Consider the following 26,420-nt stretch of genomic DNA (forward strand, 5'->3'; position numbering starts at 1 on the left):
ACCACAGCTGACTAAAGAGATGCTGGTTTCTTGTGAAGGCCAGTTAGAAGTATTCTAGGTTGGTGGTTTTGGTTTTTTTTTGGTGGGATTTTTTTTTTGTGTGTGTTTTTTTTTTATTTTTGGTTGGTTGGTTTTGTGGTTTTTTTTTTGTTTCTTTTGGGGTTTTTTGTTTGTTTGTTTGTTATTTTGGTTTTTCTTTTTCTTCTGCCTTCCAAGTTATTTTTTGCATGTGTGGTATCCAAAATGTGGTTGACATTTATCCATTTATCAGTGTCCTACTGCTATTCTCTCTGGTGGTTCATAAAATTAAGTATAGAACAGGATATTGGATAAATACACAGAGCAGAATATGCCTATATCTAATAAACAGCTGAGGTTAAGTTGTAAAATTTAGTTTTTTGTTTTGTCTGCAGCTTATGAAGTTCCTCTGAACTTGAGAAGTGGAACCAAACCCTTGGTATTAATAATGTTCACCTGATTCAAAAATGTACAAAAACAGGTGGTGTGCAGGGGTGGCAAATCTTGATGTCTCAGTTTGCATTTGCTGAAAATACTAATTTATTTTGTAAACATAAGCCCTTACCTATTGTGTGTGTTTAGCATCTTCACTTGGTTTGAAACAGATACCTAGCTCAAATATAATTAAAAGAAATAATGTCGAATGATTTAATTGCCGAGTACAGTATGTTACTACACAGGAAACCAGCTGTTGATGCAACCCTGTGGCCTCATTGCTGTGTGCTGCCTGGAGCACACTGTCTGAGGTACAGTTCTTTCCCTGGCCAGGGGCTTATGGGGTAGGTCTTAGGCACTCTTGTGGCTGGTGAAACAGCAACTGTAGGAAAAGTACTGCTTGCTTAATGCTTCTGTTGGAGAAGTGGGCTTCTGAGGGGAGCGTGAATGCTCAAGAGAAAGTAAAATCTTCAGAAGTGTTCTGTTTAGTGTAAAAACTGCTGTATAAGTTTGTTTTCTAGTTAAAATCTCCATTGGTGTCTCAGAATAGAAGACTGCCCACCAGTCCCAATGCCTGCATGTAATTAAAAAACTCAGTTCTCAAGTTTGATTAAATTTTTTGAAGGAAAAGTCATCTGGTGGAACAGAAAAAAACTGTCATGTTTGTTCTTTCATGTAGTCTCCATAATTAGTTCTGCTGCTTAGTCTAACGTGGTTAGAAGATGTAACATTGATAGGTGGGTGCACCAGACTAAAAAAGGAATTGATTCTTAGTTTCAGCAAATGCTGCAGCATATTAAAAAGATTTCATTCTGCAGCAGTATCTACAGTACGAGCGTTTGGCTTCAGTAGAAGAGCAGAGTGATTTCTGCAGCATTAGCTCATAGTGTTAATGCAACTCTGGATCATGCTTGCACTTAGGTAAATATTCATGGAGAAATCTTAATTTTTATTTGGTAAGATAGGTGAATGCAAAAGATCTTGAAGGGTTAATATTTTTATACTAATTTTGCAAAGTCCATTTTTGCTATATTAATATATAAACGGAAGAATTTCTGCGTCGTTTTGGGTGGGTAATTTGTTTCATTCAAATCACTTGACTGCTTTTTCAACACTATCTCCTCTAAACACTAAGTATCTGGTATTCTGTGGGTTTTCTTGCTTTGCTTTTAGAGCAGTGTAGCTACTTCTGGGAGCAAATGTTCAAACAGAAAATTGATGAGGTAGGAGCGTAGAAACATTAATATATCTGCTGGTATTGCATGCTGTAGTATGCTAAGAACTGGGGGAGCTGATGACGAAAATACTCCGATCTATTCTTGTACATCCCTGCCTCCCTGCAGTTACTTATAGCCGTAAGTGCAACGCAGAGATAAGGCTCTAATTTCAAAGCATTGGGGGACCCCTAACAGGATCGCAGAGCAGCAAGTTGAAAATGAGACCGGAATTGCCTTGCGCTTCTGATGCTTAACGTGGGAGTTCCCTGCAGCAAAGGTAATTCCCCGAAGCAGCAGTTGCCAGGAGCATTGAGAGGAAGGAAAGGGAAGAGATGCAGGTTTAGTTTAACTTAATTTCAAAAACACCTTTTATTGTGCCTGATTGAAACCTGTTCAGCAAAGGCATCTTGTTGCCAGGGGAGCTGGGATTCCTTTTACCACATCACTCTTCCCCCACCTTGCCATTTAGTATGTAGGGAGAGCTGCTATCTCCTGCCTTCCACCTCCATATTATGCTCAGCAAAGCAAGCTGCAGTGGACACAAGCTGCCTCTGCTGCTGGTGCTCTATGAATAAACGCCAAGCTCCTGCAGCATGGTTGTTACCTTTATCGGCTGAAAGCAGTAACTTTATTTCCCATGTCAGGTTTTCTGGGGTGCCCTTTGTCTCTAAAGCAAGCCCTCTTTTCAATAATACAAAAAGAGTACACTTTCCTTCCAGAGCATGCCATTGAAAATGTTGCTGCTGGAGTAGCAAAATTTGTATTGGAGAGCCTGCTGCTAACAAGTAGCTTTCTTTTTGCTTTTAGAAGAGGGAAATACATAAGAAGACTGTAACAGATGGTCTCAGTGTGTTTGGTTTGATCAGTGCCTTTAGAAACAGTGTGATTTGATTGTTCTTGTCCTAGAGTGTTAATTATCCTGGGGGTCTGTGGTGCAGGGAGAGAAGGAAGGCATTTAATCATGAAGACTTGCTTCCCATGCAGTGCACATTAAATGGAAATCCCTTTGTTTGTATTCACTGCACCGTTAAGTATTATTCATTTTGAGATGCAAACCTTGCTGTGTGAATTGGCTGGTTAAAGTAATTACGTGTAGGGATTTCCCAGAACAGCCATTTTTGATGACTTCTCACTTTTCAAAGTGAATCAAATATTTTGACCTGTAGGCAATGCAAGAGGAAAAAAAGTGACTTAATTAGATTATTGCCCATCTGCATATTAACATCACTGTCTCAGATATCGTCCAGTGCATTACTGGTAATGTAGAGGAGATTAGATAATATTGCGGTAACTGCTTGTTTAGATAGACTTTAGTTCTATTCTCTGCAGACAAAATATGATTGTATATGATTTTTAGGCTACCTGAAACAAATCTGAGTGTCAAAAAAGAGATTGTAGGATTGAACCAGTATCACTTATGTAGACAGCAAATTACAGCATCCACGCAGAAAAGTTACGCTAGCAATGTCAGAATTAGCGTGAGACTATTTTCAAACTAACCTTGCTGTATAGAATGTATGGAGATTTTGGTTCAAGTGCTCTGCATGTAGATTTTTGCGTTGTGCGTATCAGCCCAGGTCTTGGTAACTTTGCCAAGCCCTACTGCATTCAGACTGAGGCCTTGATGGTTCCCATGTAAACCATCAGTACCTATGTAGTTTTGGAGTGGCTTTGGTGAAAGCATTGGTGTACAAAAAAAGAAAAATAATGCCTATTTTTACCTAGTTGAGAGTGAGTTGAGTGAGAACACTGTAAGTTATGTCTACTGTCAGCCCCTTAAATAAAACTAAGAATTTATTTTTTTTTTAATTAAAAAAAGCTCAACTTGTATAGGGAAGTTTCTAGTTATGTTTTCAGATAGACTGTGTATTAAAAGCTTATGCTGGAAATGTAGGGGGCATGTGTATAGGGACTTGGAGTATGAATTTGAGTGCTGTGTACTTGAGGATATTAGCTTCCTTGAAATATGCTATGTATTTCTACACACTACTGCTAAATGTTCTTGAATGTAAGATGGAAGCTAATCTGTAAAATCCCTGCTAGTTAGATTGCTTCTGTGTGCATCTTTTTCCAAGCCCTGTGTGCTTTTTCCTCAAACACGAAGCTATATGCAGGTTGCTGTGTATGTAAAGTTGGAACTAGTTTCCCTGAGCTGTGAGATATCAAATAAGATGTATTTGGCCCCCTGAGCATCTTACCAGAACCCAGAAGTGAAACTGCAGAGGAACGATACCCTAGTACGGGAGAGAGTTCATTCCCTTTTTCAAGGAAGAAGGGAATTCCCACTGCTGTGGTCAGGCATGGCTACAGGCAGCAAAAGGACAGTCCTGGGTCAGGAAAGAATCCTTCTGGAGGTCCTGGAGGTGGGCTTTCCATGTGTCAGCTGTGTGGGCTTCTGCTGAGCACAGGAACAGCTATTGGTGTTCAAGGACATAAGCTGAGCATAGTGAAGATCCTTGCCCCATATGTGGTAGAGAAGATTGGCCTGTGTGTTTTCAAAGCTATGAAATTTGGTGGTAAAAGTAAACCAGCCCTGGGGCTGCACAGCAAGCATGCTGACTGAGGAAGTCTGGTATTTGTTTTCTGTGAGTTATTGGCAAGAGTGAGAAACTCATCACAGGTTTGAACTTCAGTTCTCTGCAGCTAGAAATCTAATAAAGTTCCTGCTAAGTACTTTGATCAGCCTTATTTTCCAAACAAGGCACTATTTTTCTAAACAAAGCCTGGCAAAAACTGATAAAAAAAATCTGTGGTGTTTACAGCTGCTGGAATGGAATCAGGAAAGCAGGGAGGAAGGTGTTTCTGCTCTTTTGCCCTTAGGACTGCAACTTTATCTAATTTTACTTTCATCCATGCTGGGTATGAAAGGTATTATGCTTCAGTCCATGCTGACTGAACTGATACTGCCTCCAGCAGATGCTGAGATCAGTTTTGGTACTGAAGCTGGGTAAATGGCCATCAGGGACATTGGTTGGATGAGTTATTGTATGGCCTATATATGAGCTGCATTCAACATTTTCCTTACCAGAGGTCATGAGGTTAGGCAGCAAGTTGTATTGATTCTCTCACTCAGCTGACTGTCCTTGCAGGAAAAAAGATAGTTGAGCTTGAGTAAAAAAGAGGACATGGCAGCACCCTCATGGGCAGGGGTTGGGAAGGCAGCCCCTTTCAGTGACAGCACAGTCTGGGGCCTCCTTAATTAAGGTACTGCAACAGATTGTACTCCAGTAGTTACAAAGCTTCATCTGTGTAGTAAATTAAGATGTATTTTTATAGCAACAACACTGAGGATTCACATAATCTGCTTTTGTTAGCATTGTCTGGAGCAGTGAAACTTCTTCCCTAAAGCTTCCTTGAAGGTAAGATGCTGTGCAGACAGACACTTAAGACAGGTGTGAGATAGATGGTACATGCTGACAGTCTGTGGGGAATGTATTGGCAAGCAGGCAGTGGATACTCCAGAGGGATGCAGGTGATATGTCAATGCCAAAGCGTAGTCTTGTTTAAAATGCATCCTTGAGAGGGAGGTGTGAAGTGTCATTTCCCTGGAGTTCCTATCGGCTGCGATGTTGGGCAGATCAACAGTGTAAAGATCGAATGGTGCCAACATATGGATGTAATAATGAAATTACCAAATGAGGAGTGTTTCCCAGAGGTAGAGCTTCGTGGTGTTGTACAGTCTAAGGTTTTGGACATTCTTTGAAAGGTGCTTAAAACCTTGCCATGCATGACCAGTGTTGCTGGTGTAAGTGCCAGGAAATAGCACAAGAAATGCCTCACTGCAGCAGTGCATGTGCAATGCTTTGAGCCTTGTGGAGAGACTGAGGGGGGACCTTGTACTTCTGATTTTCATATAGTGTAGCAGTTAGATTAATTTCCCAGGATGCAAGACACCTTGAAAAAAATAAAGCAAAACCCTGAGGAATTTTGTCTTGTTCATAGATGGGGTGACATAAATTTGTCTTCAAGCAAATACCTGAATTACCGTGCTACAGAGTTTCTGCTGTTAGAGCTGCCGATGCTGTAAATAGGGTTCTCATTGGGCTGGGCAGGAACGTATATGTCCTTGTTATTCTGGTGTAAGGACAGGCCCTGAATTTTTGTGAGCAGGGATGCTGCCATTTATTAAGTTGGCCCATTCAGAAATTTCTGTATCTCTAAGACTGTTCTGTATTGAGATGGGAAAAAATGAGATTCATTTTTCATTAGCCTCTAGAATCACTGTTAGATAAGTAATATTAAAAATTTAAATTTTAAAATTTAAAATTTTTAAATTTAAAAACCTCAAAACCTTAAGTCCTGCTTGTTCAAAAACCTGTGTTTCTCAGTTTATTTACTGAGATGGTGATACCCACTGACCACTGTAACTACAGTAATGCTTTTGAAGTGGTGTCTCTTGACAGCACCCAAAACTGTTCTAATAGATTTCTCAGTTCAGTGCCAACTTGGGAAGAGAACGGGTTGATTGAGTAGCCTTAACCGTGGGTCAGTGTTGCCTGGGTGAGCAGAGCTGCTGAGCTGGCAGCACATCAGCACAGGCTCCTTGGGCTTCCCTTGATGCTGCTAGCATAAGCAGAAGGTCTAAGCATTTTGGAAACGATCTTCCCAGGGCGCGGTTTAGGGTGGGGGAAGCCTCTGCTTTGTACGTGCACTGCTTGTCCTTGTGGAAATAAAACCAGTGATGGTCATTTAGTATGAATGAAACCTGATCAGTGAGTCATTTCCCAGAGAAAGACCTTGCTCAGAACTGTGACATAGAAATAAAGTGTCCTCCTTCTGGGCTTCTCCTGCTTGCATTCCTTTGTGTGCTGGCAGCAGGAGAGTCGAAACCTTTTCGTTCCAGTTATCACTCTCACTGGCAGGAAAAGGCAATCACAGAGCCCTAAGCATTACTGGGATTCCCTGCTCTTTATTTATTCATAGGTCTCAAGCGCTGTTGAAAGCAAACAAAAGGAGAAAGTACTGGGCATAAGGAGTGTCACTCAGCGTGCTCTGAGCGAAGCATGAATGGGGTGATTTGCTTTGAGATCACGCTTAATGCTGATGAAGTTAGCATAATAAAAACGCCTTCTAAATCATTCTTTTGGCATAATCACTGGCGGATTCTGCACAGATTTTGCAGACAGATATAATTTAAAGTTACTGTCTGAAGTGCGCCATAGATGGGATAATATGTCTACTGAAAGATGTTAGCTTATTTATAAAAATCTGTAAGGGTAACAAATGGGAAGAGCTGATTTTTGTGGAATTAAAGGGGCAATGACTGTTTTTTCTCACTTGAAAGAGACTTCCTCTACCAGTGTGAGTGAAGAAGCGTCTTTCTTTTTCTCTAGTCTTGGGCAGTTACAGCTCTATTTTTTTGGTTACAAGCCAAATGCAAGGTACTGATTGTCAAAATCACAAGTCAGGTCTTACGCTTTGAATATTTTGTGATAAAGACGCCTGAATATCTATTTTCGTGCATGGTAACTTTATCAGACTTATTCCGTGGGGGGAAATCAGCATAGTCTTAAGTATGCCAAAGTGCATTTTAACTACTATATCCTCGTAAACCTTGAAATATAAATGTTTTCAAGGGGAGCTGTTTTTTAAAATATAGGCCGAGAGAAGGAATTGTATCTCATCATTAAGATCACTTCCCAGTCTGTAGAAGTCAGAATTGCATGTATTAATTAAATATGTTTTCTGTATTTGCAGCAGGAAACATAGATATTCCATATTTATTTTTTTTTCCCCCCAGGTGTATGTGCTCTTCATTTCTCTTGCAAGAAAGAGTTCCTGATTCTTTAGGGTTTTTTTTGGTGGGTTTGTTTTTGTTTGGGGTTGTTTTTGTTTTTTTTTTCCCCCTTCTTGGTTTATGGAAATTAAACTTAACCAGAAACAGGTTAAACTTCGTAAAAATCGGGGGGCATATTGGACTGGAGTTTTAGATATTTAGGCATTGAAAGGGCAAATGGTTTACTTACATTCATTTTTTGCTCCTTCTCAGTTTCAATGGAAGACATCAAACCTCCCATATTGTTCTGGAAGTTTTAAAAGTACCTGGTTGTGGGGTTTCTATTCTGCACATGCTAAATTTTTATGTCTATTATTGCAGTTAGCAGTAGCTTCACATTTCTTAACCTGAATGCTATGAATAATGTTTAGAGTATTGATCTATGGGTTACCCATGAGTTACCTACGTTTGACTTAGATATTTATATTTCAGCTTCTGTTTGAATAAGAATATGAATAAGAATGTCTTATTTAGTATATCTTTTTTGTTTAAATCCAAAAGTACATTAACTCTGTAGTTATTTACATGCTGTGTATTTTCTGAGATAATAAGCATAGTATTAAACTGGGAGCAGTGATTATTTAGTCAAATAGATGCACCTGAGTGTAAGTAGACCTCATGAAACTGGATAGTGGTGGCATTTCAGGAAACTAAAGTATAAATAATGCATATATTTAGGGTTGACTATTTTAAATGAGTTTTCCTGCTTTTGGTGACTTGACTTTCTGAAGCTAGAGATTTTTGAAGTTGTTTGGCTTTGAAGTCGTATATCCAAAAACTAATTTTTGTTGCAGCATTGCTAAACCAGCCACAAATAATAGGTAAGCAGGTTTTGCCAGGCTTGATTGAATCCAGTAACATGTACTTTTTCCTTAATTAAAAGTGTATGTAACCAACCTTTCTACTCCTGAGTGTTTAATCTGTAAAAACTGCAGCTGAAACATTGAGCTAAGCATCAGTTGCTGCTCCCAGACTCCTGCACTGAAGCTGTACCCCTTTGCCCTTCTGTACTTTTCATGCTTAAACTTGTTTTTCTTTTTATCATGATCCTGCCTTTGAAGGTAACTGAGTTAATGTAGATTGGAGTTTTTCTCATTTTGCAGATATATCCTTGCTGCTTCTCAGTATTGGGGGCTGGAGCAAAAAGATGGGAAAGAAGTTGTAACTTGAAACTTACTTTTTGCTAGAATGAAGATTAACTTTAGTGAACATATTTCTTTCCCCTTGCCAAATGCTGGCTGAGAGTTACTGTGAAGCTCTTCACAGGCATAGGTCTTTCAGGAAAAGTACCTAGTCTTGGTAGTACTATAATTACATCCTGGGCAGTGCACAGAGGCACGGTCAGGGATCACCTGCTGATCCAGGCTAGGTTCTGTCTTTGCACAAGTTCTGCTCCTTTGTGGGCACTGAAAAATACCTCCCTTATAGTTCAAATTAAGAATATTTTTACAGAATTTCAAGTGGCTCAGCCGACTATGTGCCCAATCATTCTCTGAAACAAATTGCATGGAAATAATGTGAATCATAACTGGTTTAAGTGATTTACATTGGCATTATCAGGTGGCAATTCTGTTGTGGTACCCATTATGCTCCCTGTAACAGCTGGATAGTGCAGTTATGAGGTTAGATGAGGTGGGAAAATGCAGGTTAAATGATCTGATACCTGCTCCCTGGGCTCTAATTTTATTCCCAAAGCAGTTCCTGACCTCACACCTTCATCAGCAGAATTATTAACTTTAGGTTTTCTCCTCAAGAGATGTAGGAAGCTAAATGTAAGAAATTAACTTGCTGAAAGTGGTATACAAATCTTAACTAGGTTTTTGTAAATGTATTGGTGAACACAGGAAGGTGAAATGACACTGCAGTTGAAGGCTAGGCAAAAGGGTGGTAACTGCTGGGGAGGGTTTTATGGCCTCTTCGAAGAGCAGTTTCACCAGGGGGAGTAGAGAATTCCCGTCAGTTCTCAGGATGTGTCCCTTTTAGCCCTGGTGATGGGAAGAGAAGCCGTAAGCACGCAGCACTGAAATGCATCCTGATGTCAGCCTTACTTTCAGCAGTGCCAACATGCAGAGTACTTCACAGAGGGGCAGCAAACACCTGCTGAAGTTGTAGCTACAATAAAAACAGAGCTTTTGGTTTGGGGTTGGGTGCTTTTGCTTTTCCTTATATCGGTAGCTTTACAATAGCTGTTGGAAGCATGACCTGCAGCCTGCCAGTATGTCTTAGGAATGCTCATCCCTTATCTTGTGCACCCTTGCAGACTGCTGCCTTTGAAAGGGCACACGTTCTTGTAGAGTTCTTTGCTCAAAGCATCCTGTTAGCTTTAGTCTTTCTCTAAGGCAAGCATAGGCTTATAGCCTACTGCTCTCCCTCACCCAAGTGTCCTTGGGTGAAACTGAGGCTAGCAGATGAAATCCGAATGTTTAACAGAAAAATTGCTTTAAAATATTTATTCAGTAATAAGGTTGAACAGCTTTCACTCTCCAATTTAATCAACTGTTTTATACCCACTTCGGGCTGCAGGTAATAGGCTGGACTGAATATTTTGTACCTTACCTCTTTTGCATTATTCATAGCCTATTGTCTCTGTTCTCATCTTGCAAGATAAATGACCTCTGTTTTCAATAGTTAAGTTTGATTTATTCTTTCTTCAGCCTGTGTAATATTTGAACAATTCCCAGACAGATTTGGAAGATAGCTTCTCGAAGACATGAAGTGTAGGACTGCATTGATCTAGCATCCACTGATGCATCAAAATGACAGCATCCATTTGAGGGGAAAGCAGACCAAGAAGAACTTTAAGAAGTATAACTTGTCACTTCCACAAACCAATTTTTTTTTTTTTTTTTCTCCTGGCAATATTAGAAAACTAGTTCCTTTTAATCTTATCCTGATGACTCATATCCTTTAATACTATAGAGCTATGTAATACTGGAAATTACATACTATGTTTTTTGGCAATAGAACTGTTTTAAGAAGTTTGTCCTTGTAGTTTATCCTGCTTAGCACAGCAATTGCTTGCCTTCTTTCTATGCAATGCATATGCCCTATGCAACAGCCTGAGGGGCTGTACCCCAAGGAGTGCCACGTATAGAGGTTAAACCTACAGCATGTAGAACAGAATACATAAATATTGGAGGGTTTAAGTAAGTAGTGGTGTCCTGGCAGTATACCCACTATGTATGGTGGACAGTAGGATTGTTAAGGGTGAATGAGGAGATTGGGGGATTAAAACAAGAGCTGGTAGCGCTAAGAATTTATCTTGAGTATAAAATGGAAATTTATTTTTCAGGGAGCTAAGACAGAAATAAAAATGGTGATTTGAAGCTGAATAGCACATTTTGACCTGTGTACTTCCTGCTCTGAGTTGGACAATCTATTTGTGCTTGGTGTCTGACAAATCCTTCTCAAGGAAGAATAAAGTTTATTGACTGAAGGAAGAATGCTTTTTATGTGTAGGTACATGGAAAAATCACTTGCTTTTTACCTGAATTGCCTCTCTGGGGCCTTTCCTACATGAAATCTTTCATCTGAAAGAACTTAATGAGTAGTTTAAGTGCTGTGTAAACAGAGGGCTGTAGAGAGTAAGGCGGTGACCCCCTGAGAAATGACACAGCTAGTTTACACTCATTAGTTAGTTTAAATAAGAAAAAAATTGCTTTCAGTTTGGAGATCACACTTGGGTGGCTCCTTACTCAGGAGGATAGAGTGTGTGTGCATTCACGTGTGTGCCTCTGTTGAACTCCTCTGCGGTGTCTATTCTATTATTTCTCCATTTTTGGTAAGTCCTTGAAAATAGTTCTGTGATGAATTGAATTGTTGATGTATTCACAAAGCAGTGATCTCATGGATAAACTTGCTTAGAAAGTACTTTCTCACCAAATAGCAAATTTAGCCAAACATTGAAACGCTTCAGGTTTTTTCTTGTTTCTGTGCCAAAATATTTTAACTGCATTAAATATCCTTGGATATCTTTGTATGAGCCAGTGATAACTTTATATGTCCATGAGCCAAGAAGCTAATGAAGGATGCACAGTTCAGTTCTCGGCCTTGCAGCTGTAAGGAAGCAGTTGAAGTTTCCCTGGGTTGCAATAAAGAGCAATGAGCAGTTGAATGACAGGAGGCAAGGACACCTGAAGAGGGTGAATGTTATGAAAGCTTGTTTCACCACCACACGGTGCCCAGTACTGGGGTCTGTCGATTTGCTGTGAGATTTCCTGGGCTGATAACAGCACAGTCCAGACCAATTAACTGGAAATGGACAGTGGAAGTAGGTATTGGTTGCCTTCCTCAGGCAAATGTGACTTGCACTTATGAAATGTTCAAATACTGTATGGCTGTTACCTGGGAAGATGAGAAGTTTAACATTTAATAAAGCTTCTGGTATGGCTGTCAGAGGATACGTGTCTTGGTGACCTGCTAAAAACACCTGAAATGAGGTATGTGAAGGGTCACATAACTATTTGCAGTGCCATATAGAAGCAGGTTTCAAGTTTGTACCTGACATTCAGTAACTGGTCACATTTTGTTTTTATCCTTGCTCATAATTCATGCTACTGAGTATGGTTTAGTGGATCTGCTTCCTTGTGCTTGATGCACCACCATGAATTTGCTCCTGGAGAACTGCAGCTGAGCCACTATTTCTGATGTAGCAGTATGAAAAATTCTGTTTTATTCTCCTAACAGCTTTGAAACAAACGCGCAAGCAAATTCCCCCAAACCCAAAATGAAGTATCTGATCCTTTTGCTTCAAAGCAACATAGTATTTCTGCATATATAAACACCCCTTCCCTCTTTTATTGTCTTTCTGTTCCAGGAATGCAGAGTTTGTTTTCCCTATGCAGTGTGATTTGAACTCTTTATGTTGCTCTGTAAACTGGTAACTGGCAGAGGCATGTTCCACTCACATTTTAAGCCAAAACTGGTGGTCTTTGACAAAACTACATACTTTTTTGATGCAAACCCTGTAACTGTTGACCAGTTATGCCATTATACAGAGAAAACTTTAGCTTTTATTATTTCTTCCTGTTTGTAAGGAGTGCATGAAGTGCTTATGTTAGTAGGGTGTGTATAGTATATGGTGTCATGAGCTGTGTTTTGAAGAGAACTGTGGTGGGGAAACTGGTAAACAGGGCAAGGGCAGCCTCTCTTGTACATGGTAAGTGCTAGATGACTGGTGACAGCTGATGAAACAGCTGCAAATGTAACGTATGAGGTTGCCTAATATGTGACATAGCCCAACTGTGTATCACTTCTTGTATTTTAGGTTTGCTCTGAAAACATATTAATAATAAATCCAGATGACTGTGCTTTATTAGCCAAGTTCATGATGTCATGGCTGTCTGCCTTTCAAAGATGATTAGGTTGTTGGGTTTAAGGATTCAGTTGGGTTTTTGTGATGTAGTGCTCCATAAAGATCTTTGCTTTCAGCTAGCTTTGGCTACAGGGAGCTCGTGGAAATGCGCAGGTTGACAACAGAGCTGGTGCTTGTAGTAACTGACTGTTCTACTGTGAGGAGCCTGACAGACACATATGGGTCCTAGAAGATGCTTGTCGCTGTTTTATTTTGCACAGAAATGGTTTACTGATCTGAAAGTCTAGTTACCCTCCACTTTATGTTGGTTACCAGTGTGCCTTTATCCAGAACTGCAGTATTACTACAGCTTCAGCCACCTTCTTGTGTGCCAGGTGTGGATGTCTCTGGATTCTAATGAAGCCCTTGCTGCTTGGTTAAAAAATAAAAAAATAAAAATTACAGTCTGAAATACATATCAACTGCCGGAATAAAATCTCCTTGCATCAGTTGCTCACTACGTGCAGTAAATTGAATGGTGCCCCCCTTACGGGAGGTGTGTGGGGGGAAACGAGTACAGATGCACTGTTTCAGAGAAATAGATGTATAATAAATGGTTATCTTGCTCATCTTTAGGTTGTTCAGTTTTGTTGTATTAATGTTTTTAATGCTTAGAGGTTACCTGAAGCTCCAAAGTTTTTTTTCATAGCTTAAAAAAGAAGTATCTCTGGTCTTTCAGCTTGTAGAGGGTTCTACAGATTTGTTCATGTGTTAATGGTATGGACAATTTGTGAGCTTCTCTAATAGCACTGTCCTTGCTAGCTTATGAATTGTTATTAATTTTGTTTTCCTTGGTAGCCATTAAAGCTTCTAGCAGATGATGGCTGCAGAAATGATGGTGGCAGAAACTTGAAACACTACCACTCTTGCAAACTGTTATTTTAACTACACAAATAATATGTGCTGTTGGCAACAGTTCAAAAACAAGCCAGCTGATTTTGCATGCTTTCTCCTGTTCATGCGGTCTGTTCCATGGGTGTAGTGGTCACTTCTAAGATGGCCACAGTGACATCTACAAAGATGCTCCAACCCCCCACCCTGTGGAGTGGTAGGGACTGTACTTGGCTGACATGTTAAGGCAAAATAGCTACTGCAATGTTCAGTAAAGTGCTGATAGTCTGTGTTGTATTTTAAGGTCGGGAAAGAAGACCTGGAATTTAATTTGGTTCCCCAGCTGTGCTATATTGGCTCCTTCTCCAGGTGTGGGACATAAATTTTGCTATTGTGCCAAAAAGGGTGTGTGTGTGTGGGGAAGGATTCTCAGGATTGGCTTGCAAGAGAGTGTGGTGGTTGGTTTGGTTTTTGTTTGGTTGGGTTTTGTTTGTTTTTTTTATTATTTTTTTATTTCAGTGTGGTAGAATAGTATATTTTGATACTTTAGTGATTTCTGTTATGTGAGATTCCTTTTAAACGACATGGAACATCTGTGGTCTCTGTATCAGATTCCTCTTGTTCCCCGGTGCTGCAGCACACTGGAGAGAAGAAAAGGTGCCAGTCACCCAAATGGCTGTTGTGAAATGAAACTTCTCTGAAGAGCAAACACTGACACTAGTTTAAAGCTTCCATTATCTCAGCCTTCGCTACAGGCAAGCTCTTTGCTTTTTCTTATTGTCCCCAAGAACTAGCCAAAGCCACTTACTGCAGAGAAGGCAGCTAGCCTGTGACATTTGGCTGTTTGAGTGAACTGATAGTTCTAGCTCTTCACATGGCCCGCTGTTAAAAACAAACTTCATGTCACTCTGGCAGTTGGTAAAGATGGAAAGATGGTCAGCCCTGCTATATGGAAGCTGTGTGGAGCTGCATGTTTAGGTGTATGTGTTTGTGGTGTTTGTGTAGCTTCAGTTTCCACTGTCAGCCAAGGTCTTCACAGGCCCATCTTTCTTTGAAAGGGAGGTCTGCGTTCTGCTCCTGCTGCATAGCATTAGACTTGGGTTGCGATCTAGCTTGTGACAGTCAAACCAAATAACTAGGTGAAACTTTCTGTAGGACAGAATAGGCATGAATTTTGAGGAAGCTTAGGTGAGCAAACAGGACCTGACTGAAAGAAGATGCAGCTCAAATAACACTGTTTCGGGTGCTTTAATCCTGGGCTGGTCTATAAAACGTCTGCTGTTGTGGTTATAAATCCACTGCTGCACAATGTTCAGGCAGAAAGGGTGGAGGAAGTGAGTTGCTGAAGCAGCTCCTAAGCAGGTAGTTGGCAAAGCCAGTAGCTGTGGCTGCTGCTGCAGAAGGCCTTGGTGTCACAGACTTGCAAAATGGTTCCCCTGTGCAAATTTGTATTTTGGACAGGTTTTCCTAGAAGGGGAAAAATAGCTGTTTTAAATTAGGCTGTTTACGAGTCCTTCATGCTCTGACAATCCATTTGGGCACAAAGACTTGTTAAATGATTTCTTACTGTTATTCTTTACTACTTAATTTGGGATTCTTGAAGGAATCACCAGATGGAATACGTGGTAAAACACTTCCTTCATAGAACTTAGTCAGCTGTCATGTGGTTGAAATAAGCTTCTTGCTACACACTGTACTGCCGAACTTTGTGTTGTATTTGGAAGCAGACTAATTCAAATAATGTGAGGCGCAGGAGCCTTTTTCAGGTAGCAGCATGTGAGGCACAGGAGCCTTTTTCAGGTAGCAGCATATGACTGAATATGCTCTATTTTCTCCTGTGATAAACATTTAAAGCAGCATTTAAAAGTCAGAGCTTATGGGCTCTTATACCCTTTGCTCCTAGGACATGTCACAGTAAGTCTTAGACCTCAGGCTTATAAAAATAAAGTAGGGAAGGATCTTTGTACAGTCTTGAGAAAATATATGCTCTTTTACTTTGCTGTTACAACTTATATGTACAGTAGTGCTGCTGAAGTTGCCCAGTGGTGATTCCAATATCTAGCTGTTGTTCTGTCCTTCAGAAGTGACCTTGGATGCAGGATGCCAAGCAGGTTGGGTTAAAGTTATGGTTTCTTGTCTTGCCTCTGTTGTTAATGGTAAAAGGGTATATGGTTCCCCAAGCAGTGCTTTAACAGCTGTAGTCGTATGGCTGTGCAATCTAAGGATCAGTGGTGGTTGTTTCTTTGGAGTCATGTATCATTTCCTCCCCCCCCTCCCCCAACTTAGCGTTGCTCTGTCAGATGGAAAAAGTACCATATATTAGCTAATGATTTGCTTAATAGCGCAGTTTAAGCACCAGTGCAATCAATCTAGTGATAGAGTTAAAATTATCTCCTAATTACAGTGAGAATCGAGGAAGTCCCAGCTCATGGGGGGAGGAGGGAAGCAAGGAAAGAGATTGCATTTAAATGCAATCCTAGGAAGATTTGGGGCATAAAAGGAAGTTCAAGTCACCCCACTAATGAGAGCTTGACACTCCTGTGAGTTACATTTAGTCAGATCAGAATGAGTATTTTAAGCCTCTTGCTAGCCTGAAAATAGTGTGGGAAAGCTTATTGAAATCTCTTTTGGGCTATCCAGGCTTTCTTTCTGTCTATCTTTCAAACTTCCTTTTATACCAAGTCCATGAGTACTTGTTGTTCTTGCCTAGAAATAAGCCACCACCTAAACAGGCAAGTGTCAGAGGTGTTTCATTCTTCTGTGCAATTATTTTAAATGGAGGGGTAGGGGTACGTCTCTCTAGTCTTGTAATCTCCTTTTACCCCAGAGGAAACAACGTGGGACCTCTACAGAACTGCAGGGGCTTGTCTGTGGCTTGGTAGTGTTGAGATGGCTGTGAAAGAAATGACCACAGGGGCTGAGGCAGCTAATACCAACTTCCTGGTACGCAGCAAGGGCCCACGATGCTAGTGACATTTGTAATGCAGATCAGTGAAGTAACAGCACCACAGTGTGAAGTTGAGGGGGCTTTGCATGCTCATGGTTCAGCCAGCAGGAACGAGGAGTCCTCTAATGTCTTGCTGTGATTTCTGGGACGGATTGTGGGTTTAAATATCACAGGAGAGCTGCCTCTGTTTCGGGAAGTTACATACAGATCTGACACTTGAGTAAGAGGAGTGATTTGTACAGAGTGCTTTTCTAGAGATCTTGTTTCTTTGGTGGAACCAGGTATTTAATCTTCCCTAGGCAAGACTTTCTGTCTGGAAGATGCAGAATTCTAAACCAGGAGCTTCAAATTAGCCGAGTTAACAATAATAAATGTGTGTGGGAGAACTTCCTCTCCCAGAAGTCATCCCTTCAATTGCAATGTGATTTCCTACAAACTTGTGAACGGGTTTTCCCATCAGCTGCCAAAAGCAGAAGGGTGGTGGTTATCCAGTGGTCTTGGAGACATTATTTCTGAAATCTGGAGGATGGAGGTTTTGGCAAGCCTTTGGTAATCCAAAGAGTCATAGTGTCAAACTCGTTTAATTTAGTACTCTAAATTTACATCTGTCATCCCATTCCACAATAGGCTAGGAGAACAGCAGTTATTACTGACCAGATTTACTACTGTGTAGTATTGGTCTGCCAAACTTGCTTTTGTAGTTAAATAATGTGTACATAACAAATCGTATCTTCCATGAGATACAGAACAGGTCTCACTTGGAAATGTTTCCAAGGACCACAAACAGACTACATTCCAGCCTATAAAACTCTTACTGTATCTCTTTATTATGAGTCTTCCTTGGTTTCTGATGTGGAAAAGTAATTTGTCATAGGAGAAGGGTATGCTAGCCACCCACCACCTGTGCATGATTTCACAAATTGTACTGAAACTCTTGCAATGGTAACATGTTCTTAATTTTTTTCCAAGATCATAGTTATGTTCTTAAATTACAGGAGCACAATTTAGAATGAGACATGCCTTTTTAATTAGCCTCAAAATACTTATGTACACTGTGCCCAGTATGAGAAAGGGCAAGGTAAATGGGTTTTTGTTTGCTCTACAACCTCCTTACTGATAATAGCACAAGGTTACTCCAAATGCCACTGCGGAAGTCACACTTGTCTGGACAAACCATGTTGCCTTGTCACCTGTGTGGGATGGACTCTGGCTGAGTAGATTTTCATGTTCCTCAAAAAGTACTGTTTGCAGTTGGTGCATTGTCCTGCTCTGCCATGCAGCGTTGTAGCAAGGAATTGTACCTGCGTTCCGTTTTGCTCCTCGATGACCATGCTAGCTACTGCTTTTCAAACCTCTGTGCATGTTTCTTGTTTCTGTCATGACTGTTTCCCCCAGAAATTAGTGATCTTTATTTAATGTGCATTTCATGGAATTATTACTGGTTTGTGTGTCCCTTGTGTCTCTAAAACAGTGGTCTGCTTTCCACTGGTTTAATTTCATTTTTGTTTTTTGTTTTTTTTTTTTTAAACAGCTAGAGCTCTCTTATGGAATTGCTTAGTATTTAGCTGGCCAGCTACTTACAGTACTTACAGCTACCTGTTTTAGTACTTTTTAAAATGCTTTCTCAGTGGCTAATGTGTTTTCACTGCTGAGAAAGTACTGAGAAAGCAGAAACTTTGCATGCTACCTGAATTGGTTTGAGAGTGCTATCAGGGGACTTGGTTGCTGCAAATAGAACCTATTTGGTTGGAAGTGTTTCGGCCTCATACCTGAACTCTTAACTAGTAATGCCTTGCTGCTTTCTATTTTGTTTTAGTAATGAACTTTGTCTATACTAAACAAAAAAAAACAAACCAAAACCCCAAAAGACCAGCAGAACAAAAGCCAAACCAAACACCCCAAAGAAACAAACCCCCAAAACTCCAAAACAAGTAAACAAAAGACACCAATGAAAAGAGGAACCTGCTTTCCATGTCTCTAGAGAATATTTCTGGACGTGTAATCTTTTAGCAGATATAGTTGGAAATCATCATGACTAGCAGCTGTGACAGCTAATTGTGGTTCACTTAGAAAAATTTGTTCTGATACAGTTCACCTGTTATCGAAATAGTGTAAGCAGACAGGGATGAAAGAAACTGCTTATAATGGAGTCCTAACCCTGAATCATTCTTTTACTTTTGGATCATCTTAAGTTCGTTGGTATCTATTTTGGAGATGATTGCAAGCTGTGCCTTGGTGCAAGCACAAGACTGTAGAACTGTGAACCTAGCAGATTTCACAAGCTTTGATAACACGGCAGAGTCCTACCGGTATGTGAGCTGTTAAAATGTGCTCTCTCCGTTGTTTGCTCACTCAATACAGCTAAACCTAAGATTACAGCAAGGTATGGATGGAAACTCCAAGCTGCTTTAAGATGACAGCATTTTAACGTGGAAAGTGGCCTTAGGACTTCAGTTTCTCTCATTTCAGGAATGACCCAAACTGGTCCTGGTGAAGGTCTTAAATTATTTGGAGTTTTCAGTATGTTCTTGCTAGTATGTGTTAAGTCCCTATAATGCAAATAGCAGAACCAGTGAAAGTGTAACTTGTCTCCAGTGCTGTAGCTGTTCTGTAACAACTTGGGTGCATGGCCTGGGTGGTAGTAGAGGGAAGGGTTTTGACTCTTTGCTCACTGCCATGAAAGCAGGGGGTGAAGTTGTCCAAAGGAGGTGTATGTATCTGGGAAGCTGAGGGGGCTTTCACCCAAGTTGCATTAGCACACATGCATGTGAGGTGGTACGGTTGTGTGGTAGTGGATGGGCTCTCCGTCAATGTAAAACTTTACCTACAGAGGGGAAGAAACCTGGGGTTCCAGGTTGAAAAAACTTTAGTAATTAACATTGTATCAAATAAAAAGTCTTGCAGGCTTATTTACTGCAGTGAAAAAGTATTAAAAAGGTTCTTTTAAAGAAAGTAAGGAGAGTATCCTATTCTGAATGAGCTGAGCCAGCCTCCTTGCTTGGATCAAAAGCATGTTTTGAATGTTGCCTGTCCCTTTGTGTTTCTCTAAGGAGGCTTTTTCGCTCTGTTTTGTGTGTATATTTAATTTTCCTGAGAAGAATGATTCAATTTTCATTAACTAGCTGAGGCTGTCAATGAAAATACCAACTGCAAAGGTGTGTCTGACAGATTATGTAATTCAGAGCCGAATTACAAATTGTTGTCTTCTAGGCCACTGAACACCTATCACAATATATTAAACCCAGTTTAATTGATTTGGAAAAGCTTTAAGGAAGTGACCTAGCCAAATACCTCCCACTACTTTCCACTCCAAGTCCCCCTCTCCCAGGATTATCTCTTTTCCCAAGGTCGGCAATTCTAAAACTGTCCTAGAGAAATGGTAATTTTTCTACTGGTTTGTTTCCAAGACTTCTCAGTGTCTTAACATGAATTAAGCTGCAGTGTTCATATTGGAAAGAAGTGTGAACTGCCCTTAGCATGCATATCTCTGAGTGGTTTAGGGATTATGGTGGGGCAAGTAGTACAAATTGGCTTTTCAGGGCTGACTGCTGAAAACTGACTTGTGTTTTATTCTTTGCATGAAGCTATAACAGTTTCTGTGAGGAAAAAGATTTAGATGGTTAGAGGTATAAACACAGTAACTTACATTCTGGATTTTAAAACAAAAAAATACTTTCACTGAAACAATCTGGAAATGTTCAGTTAAAATCCTACTAAACAATCCTTGTAATCTGCATGATACAGAATTAGTAGAAAATAGTATTTTTAAACCAAAACCCAAACTGGAACCGGATGTTATATAATGCTTCCCTATGATCTTGGTTTATCACATATACTGGCAGTTAATAACATGGTAACTACTGAAAATGTGTAGGGAAATTTTTGGTCTGATTTTCTTTTAGATTCTTTAGTGATTTAACTTAGATGCACTGGATTACTCATATAAACTGAAGGTGTGTTTATGTGTAGTGCATGTGTCCATCAGCACAGTTTCAACTGGTTCTCCTAAGATGGAGGAGGGATGTGACAGAATTCATTGGTGCCGATGATGCCCTGGCCATGAACTCTGTGGTGGTACCTGACAGGGAGAGGCAGCCCTTCATTAGGGTGTTCAGCCTCTTGTCCTGCTGTGCTCAGCCTGAAGGAGTGATGGCCATGACTGAGCTTGCTCTGAGAACAGCACTGGCTGCCAGATGAAATGATCTGTTTGAAATGGTTTAATGTTATTAGCTTTCCTCAGACTTTGTTTAGCTGTTAGTGCCTCTGTTGTGCTTTCATGCATTTAAGAATAATTATGTTGTTCAGTTTCGTAGCACGGTAATTCTGTATGTGAGAAGCTGAAATTAATAGTTTTGAGCTAGTGAGGGCTATAGGAGATGCTGTTACAGTTATTTCCTTTATCAGTGGTCAATTAAATAAAGCCCTTTTGATTGCTGTGTCTCTGCCTTATCTTCCCAGAGATGACTGATGATGAAGTGGGCAGTACAGGAACTGGAGCTCCAGTCACAAGTGCTGCTGCCAAGGTTGAGAAATGGGGTTTTGGGTAACTGTTGCACAGATGATAAATGTTAGCCTTCTCTAGAGGAACAGGACCAGATTGGCTCTTCCGTGCATTTCCTAGCCAGAGTGGAACTGTAGCACAACAGTATTGAGGAACTTCAGACATACTGCCAAGTTTGTGTTTCTGAAACCATGCACAGAATGCTACAGGGTACCTACCATATGGCTCTTCCTTGTACTGTACAGAAGGGGTCTACCTCAGTTTCCTGTCTCCTTTCACAAGCAGGCCAGGTGAGATGAGCTGAGGAAAGCTGAACTGAGAAATCTACAAAGCTGTTATTTAACATGCTATTTAAACATCAGGCTCAAAATAAGTATGTTTGTGTTCTTACTGCAGTTCATTAGTATGTCAGTAAAGATCTGCCCCTGTAGAGTGCTGCCTTTCACTTGTGTTTTTCTGCTGAGTTGCCTTCTCTGGGCGTTTAACCTATGGCACACAGTAGGTGAGTACTGCACCTTTTCTTCTCTTGGGGTGGGTGTGAGAGGCTGTCCACTGAAGCAGTCAGGTACAAGGTACATCGTTAACTAGAGGACATTAAACATTAATGTTATAGGGATATTAAGTTTGTGTATAAGTTTCCGTAATCTGTGGTCTGACAGCACAATGAAACAATGCTTTTTAATGGCTTTAAAATATTGCAATTTTTTTCATTTTCTTTGGTGACTGTCATATGATGGTAACTTGCCAGGGAACATAAGAGGTTTAGAAGTCAGAGTTGCACAGTAACAGTCCTTATGGCAGATAGCATATCTAGGGGAAAAATGTGCTTCCATTCTGACTCTGAACTTCCAGAGTTCAAATGGAAGAATTTTTCAGGGCTTAATTGTAAGATATGTGTGGGACTAGCAAAAAGTCTGACTTTCACTGTATTAAACACACCTGATGGTGAAGTGATGCAAACAGAATGTAAAAAGCAAAGAAGCATGCCAAGTTAATGTTCTATGCTTTGGTATTTCTTACAGAAGAAACTTGGCCAAAGCTAGTTGGCCCATAGGTGTTTGCAGCCATCTGTCAAACCTATGTGTTTTGTCTTTGGACCTGAACATTATCTGTAAAACTTACCTGCCACTTTGGGGCAATAATCAAACTCCCCAACTAAGTATTCATAAAGTATTCGGTCTTAAACCTAATTCACTCTCCAGGTTTACCCTGTAAGGCTCATAATCCAGCAGAAGGAACTACTACTTGTCTTTAATGCTTGGACTGACATGATATGACTTTGAGTGCAAAAGAACTGCCTTTTGCTATCCAAGGCACTTCTTTGCATGTACTTATGTTTCTGCTTCCACCAGTTAACTTTTTTGGAAAAACCCAGGTGAGGCTAGACAGAGATGAGAGTTTTTTAATTTTTATATATATATATCTTTATTTCCTTGGTGATGCTCTTTTCTACTGGAAAATGAGCAGAGGATTGATGTAGTAGGACTTGGCAGGTAGTGGGGATGTACTGGGCTACTGTGGCTGCAGAATGCTGTACCTCTGAACTTCAGCGTGTGCAGCTTCTCCAAAGCTGTGGATATGCTGATGCTGTAGCCTGCAAGAGCCTGCTGTGTCTTTTCAAGAGCTGAAAGCAAGGTTCCCTCACTTCTGAGTTGTTTTCCCTGGAAAATGAGTGCAAGTTGGCTGCTCCCCAGCACACACAAAGGCAGAAGGAATTTCCTTGCTGTCGTGGAGATCTCGCTTCATAACTCTTTCATTCTTGGTGTTTTAAGTGCCAGGGATGTGTCAGTGAGCTGCTGTTTGCTCACCAGGAAGTGCTTTATAAGGTATGGAAGCAAGGTGGGAGAAGGGGGGTAAGGGCTCTTCTTATAAACTGTCTGTAACAAAGACAAAATTAGTTGCCTAATGGGGTTGAAAAGTACTAGAGGGAGAAAAACAACAAAGCAACAGTAAGCTGCTTTGGAGGAATGCTGTGGGGAATCCATTTTTTCCTTCTCTCTGGCTGTATGGTTTTCAGCTGTGAGTGGCTGAGGAAGACAAAATCATGTACCCTGAAGTCAGTGGCATCAGAACTCAGTAAATTCTTCAAACTGCTTTTTAAACAAGGGTTGGTTGGACCCTTTTATTTGAGAAGGTACAGTACAGGAAGATTCAAGAGTAACGAATGTGGAAATTGGGAAAAGGAGTTCAGCTCTGCCTTGTCTTTGTCTCGGGTTTCAAAGCTGATACAGGTTTAAATGTACCATGGTACTTTGGTTTGTATGCCAAGCCTTCAGAATGCAAGGGAATTAAAATTCTCAGTTTTTTTTTTTTTTTTTGCCTGGTGACCATGAGGGCTGTGTTAAAGAAATGGAATTTGAACTATTCTACCTCCAGTAAAGTAAAAATATTTTCACAGTGAAACTGTGATCTGGCATCACAAACTGCAAGGGAGATGTTTCAGCCCTGCTCTGGTTTGTCTGCAAGAGGACTGTGTGAAGTTTGGATGAAAGAGGGAGTATGGTGGTCTGGTGTACCATAGTTATCATCTGTTTCAAGTAATGTAGGAATAGTGTAATTCTCTTAAGTTGTTGATGTCAGCAATAACCTTAAGAATATAGACTGAGAGAAAATTTTGGTTTGTTTTTTTGTAGGGGGAGGGATGTGGGGTGAGGAGTGTCATGGAATGATGTGGATGGTGACAAGTGGAACACTTGTTAAAAGCAATAGAGACCGCTTGACCAATATGCTTATCATGTCTGTTAAACTTCTTCCCTTTCATTACCTTCTCTTCCCTCTCTTGCCCTGAAGAGGCTCAATCAAAGACGTCAAAAGCAGTGATACTTCTGTTACAAGACTTCTCTTCTTACAGCATTACAGCATTAATGTCTGGTAGAAAGGTACAGTGAAGAACAAGGAACAATTGCTTCATACATTTATTTTTTCTTTTCCCTCTTCCTTTTTCTGCAGAGAATGTATCTCCTTCCTCCTGCCCCCACCTTTTCCTGGACACCATGGATTACCTGTTTAAGGCAGATGGGCAAAGGAAGTAGGATGAGAAAGGAATATTTCTATCTCACCTCCTGTTTATGTTCCTTTCCTAGCAGATGTAATGTAGCTCTGTACTAATGCTGGGAGAAAATTCAGGCAGGAATAAGAAGTGTAGCAAATGAAGACCATTTGCTGGTGTGTAGATCAAACAAAGTGCTTCCAAATGCAAAGATTAACGCTTCCTACATTTTCTAGCATTGCCTTTTTTGTGTCAGTCTCCTCAGCCTGATTTTTAAAACAAAAAAAAAGGAAAACCTGCAGAGGAATAACACTGCAGTTCAGATAGGTTCTTGTTTTTTTTGACCTTCATCTGCAGAAACGCTGCCCTATGGAGGCAGCAGGTGTGAAATGTTCTATTTGGGACAAATGCTGTCCTCTCAAGTGGGATGTGAGCAAGGACATACTGACAAAGAGAAAGAGATGAGTTCAAGACAGTGGGATTTAATTGGGCAAGTGCTCAGGTCCTGGGAAACAAGCCATATGGTTTGAAAGCCAGCAGTTTGGACTTGTTGGAAACTGGGAGGAAAATTGTGTCCCGAGGCTTGGGGCTCTTCTGCCTTCACTGCAGGTGTGTTGCAGGAGCACAGCTATGAGGTACAAAGGCTTTCATTGCCATGCTTCCCCCTCTGGCCAAATATTTGGGGGTTTTGCATGCCAGTTTGCTGCAGGGCAGCAAAGTGGTGTGGTGTGAGTGCTACCTTTGCAAGAGCAAGTGCTGCTTTATTGCATACCAGGCTCTCAAACAGAAGCACAGGGTGTACCTTGAAGGAAATACTTAACATAATATTTGCTATGTAAATGTATCCAGAGACCGTAGCAAAAAGCCACCATTCAGGATTGTTGAACAAATCCCTGGTAAAGTTGGGCTCAATTGCAGGGGAAAATTGGGATTTTTTTTTTTTTGTTATTGTTGCTGAAAGGGACATCCCGAAAGGGCCAAGCTGTTCAGATGTTTCAAAGGAACAGAGGTAGTGAAGAAGGGGATGAAAGATGCTACACTAGTCCATTTTTCCCTCTTTGGAGGTTTCTGAGGAAGACTGGGAGGATGCTGAAGAAGGCATCTGAAATTAGCATGGCTGTGCCTGGACACTACCAGCAGGATCCTGCCTTGCTGGTACTGTGGACACAAGGACAAGGACTGCTGTCAGGTCTTCTCTTTATCCCCTTGCTGTCCTCAGGCCCCCATGAAGCACTGCTGCAGGCATCCTTCATGTTGGAGGGCTGAAAAGATCCTGTCTGTGCTTAGAGCCCTGCTTTGGTTCATATGTAGATGATGTTATTTGTAAGCCTTGCTTTATTAGTTGCTGTATGGGGTGCTCAGGGGTTGAGGAGTCTATGAGGACAAGCTGGGGCTGCCTCAGGCCTGTTTTGGGCAAGTTCTGGTTGGGAGGCACAGCTCAGCCCCACTGGCAGTGCCTTGGGGAATCTGAGGTAAGAAAAGGGAAAAATGGTGGGGAAAATGAGAGGAATGAGGGGAAAACAGTGTGAGGAACAGCCCTGCAAACACTGGGGTGGGAGGAGAAAGCTCCAGGCACCAGGGCAGAGACAACCCTGCTGCCTATGCTTCAGCATGGGGTCCTCCATGAACTGCGGCATGGATGTTTCCAGAAGGAACCTCCATTACCCTGCACCCCTCAAGCAGGGGGAAGGGGTTGACAGTGAGGGTGAGAGCTGGGCCCTGGAAAAAGGGGTGAGGTGAGGCAAAGGTGTTTATTTCTGTCTGGTTTGTGCTATTACCTACTTTAATTGGCAGTAAATCAGCTTTCCCCTAGTTGTGACAGTGATTGGTGAGTGATCTCCCCACCTTTACCCTGACCCATGAGCTTTTCCATCTTGCATCCTCTGGTCCTGCTGAGGAGAGAAGTGAGAGGGCAGCTTGCTGGGCAGCTAGCCACAGTCAATCCACCACTGTTATGTGTACTTAAATCCAGTAGGAGCTTATATACTGGTGCAAAAATATTAGCTGTTTTGGTAAGTTACACCTGGAACTAGGACTGCAGTTTCTGGACAGAACATGGTTCTGCTCTGTATCTCCGGTGTGAGGGGGGAAGCAAAATGGGAGCGCAAAAGGGGACCTGCTGACTTCTTATGAAAGTACTGTTTTAGAGACCAGAATAAAACAGGCTGAGCAGATGAGCAGGAGTGGAAGCCTGAGGTGAAGAAAATACTGGTAAATGGAGCTCTTTGGCACTTTTGAGTTGGGTTGTTTGGGTTATTGCGATTGCTCAGGGAAGCTTACAGCAACTTCTGTCACCAAGATGTTGGCCAGGAGGTTTTAGGGTAGCTACCATCAGAGCCAGGAAGGGCACATA

At 41.0% G+C, this 26,420-nt stretch overlaps 1 protein-coding gene across 4 annotated transcripts in view; it reads left to right on the top strand.

The window, feature by feature from the left end:
- MCU (mitochondrial calcium uniporter) overlaps positions 1 to 26,420 on the top strand; it is an 88,462-nt gene that overhangs the window by 44,001 nt on the left and 18,041 nt on the right. Inside the window, exon 1 of one of the 4 annotated variants that reach the window (XM_057403364.1) lies at positions 22,337 to 22,453. The exons of 2 other annotated variants lie outside the window; for them this stretch is intronic. In XM_057403364.1, coding sequence (XP_057259347.1) covers positions 22,352 to 22,453 — 102 coding nt within the window. In that variant the 5' untranslated portion in view covers positions 22,337 to 22,351. Of the gene's footprint in view, positions 1 to 22,336; positions 22,454 to 25,687; positions 25,799 to 26,420 lie in introns of those variants that run through there. One more of the 4 variants, XM_057403360.1, reaches the window with a different exon arrangement.

Source organism: Pezoporus wallicus, unplaced genomic scaffold (genome assembly GCF_028554395.1).
Source record: "Pezoporus wallicus isolate ANWC-B61680 ecotype Strahan unplaced genomic scaffold, APGP_CSIRO_Pwel_v1 contig_4264, whole genome shotgun sequence".
NCBI lineage: Eukaryota > Metazoa > Chordata > Aves > Psittaciformes > Psittacidae > Pezoporus > Pezoporus wallicus.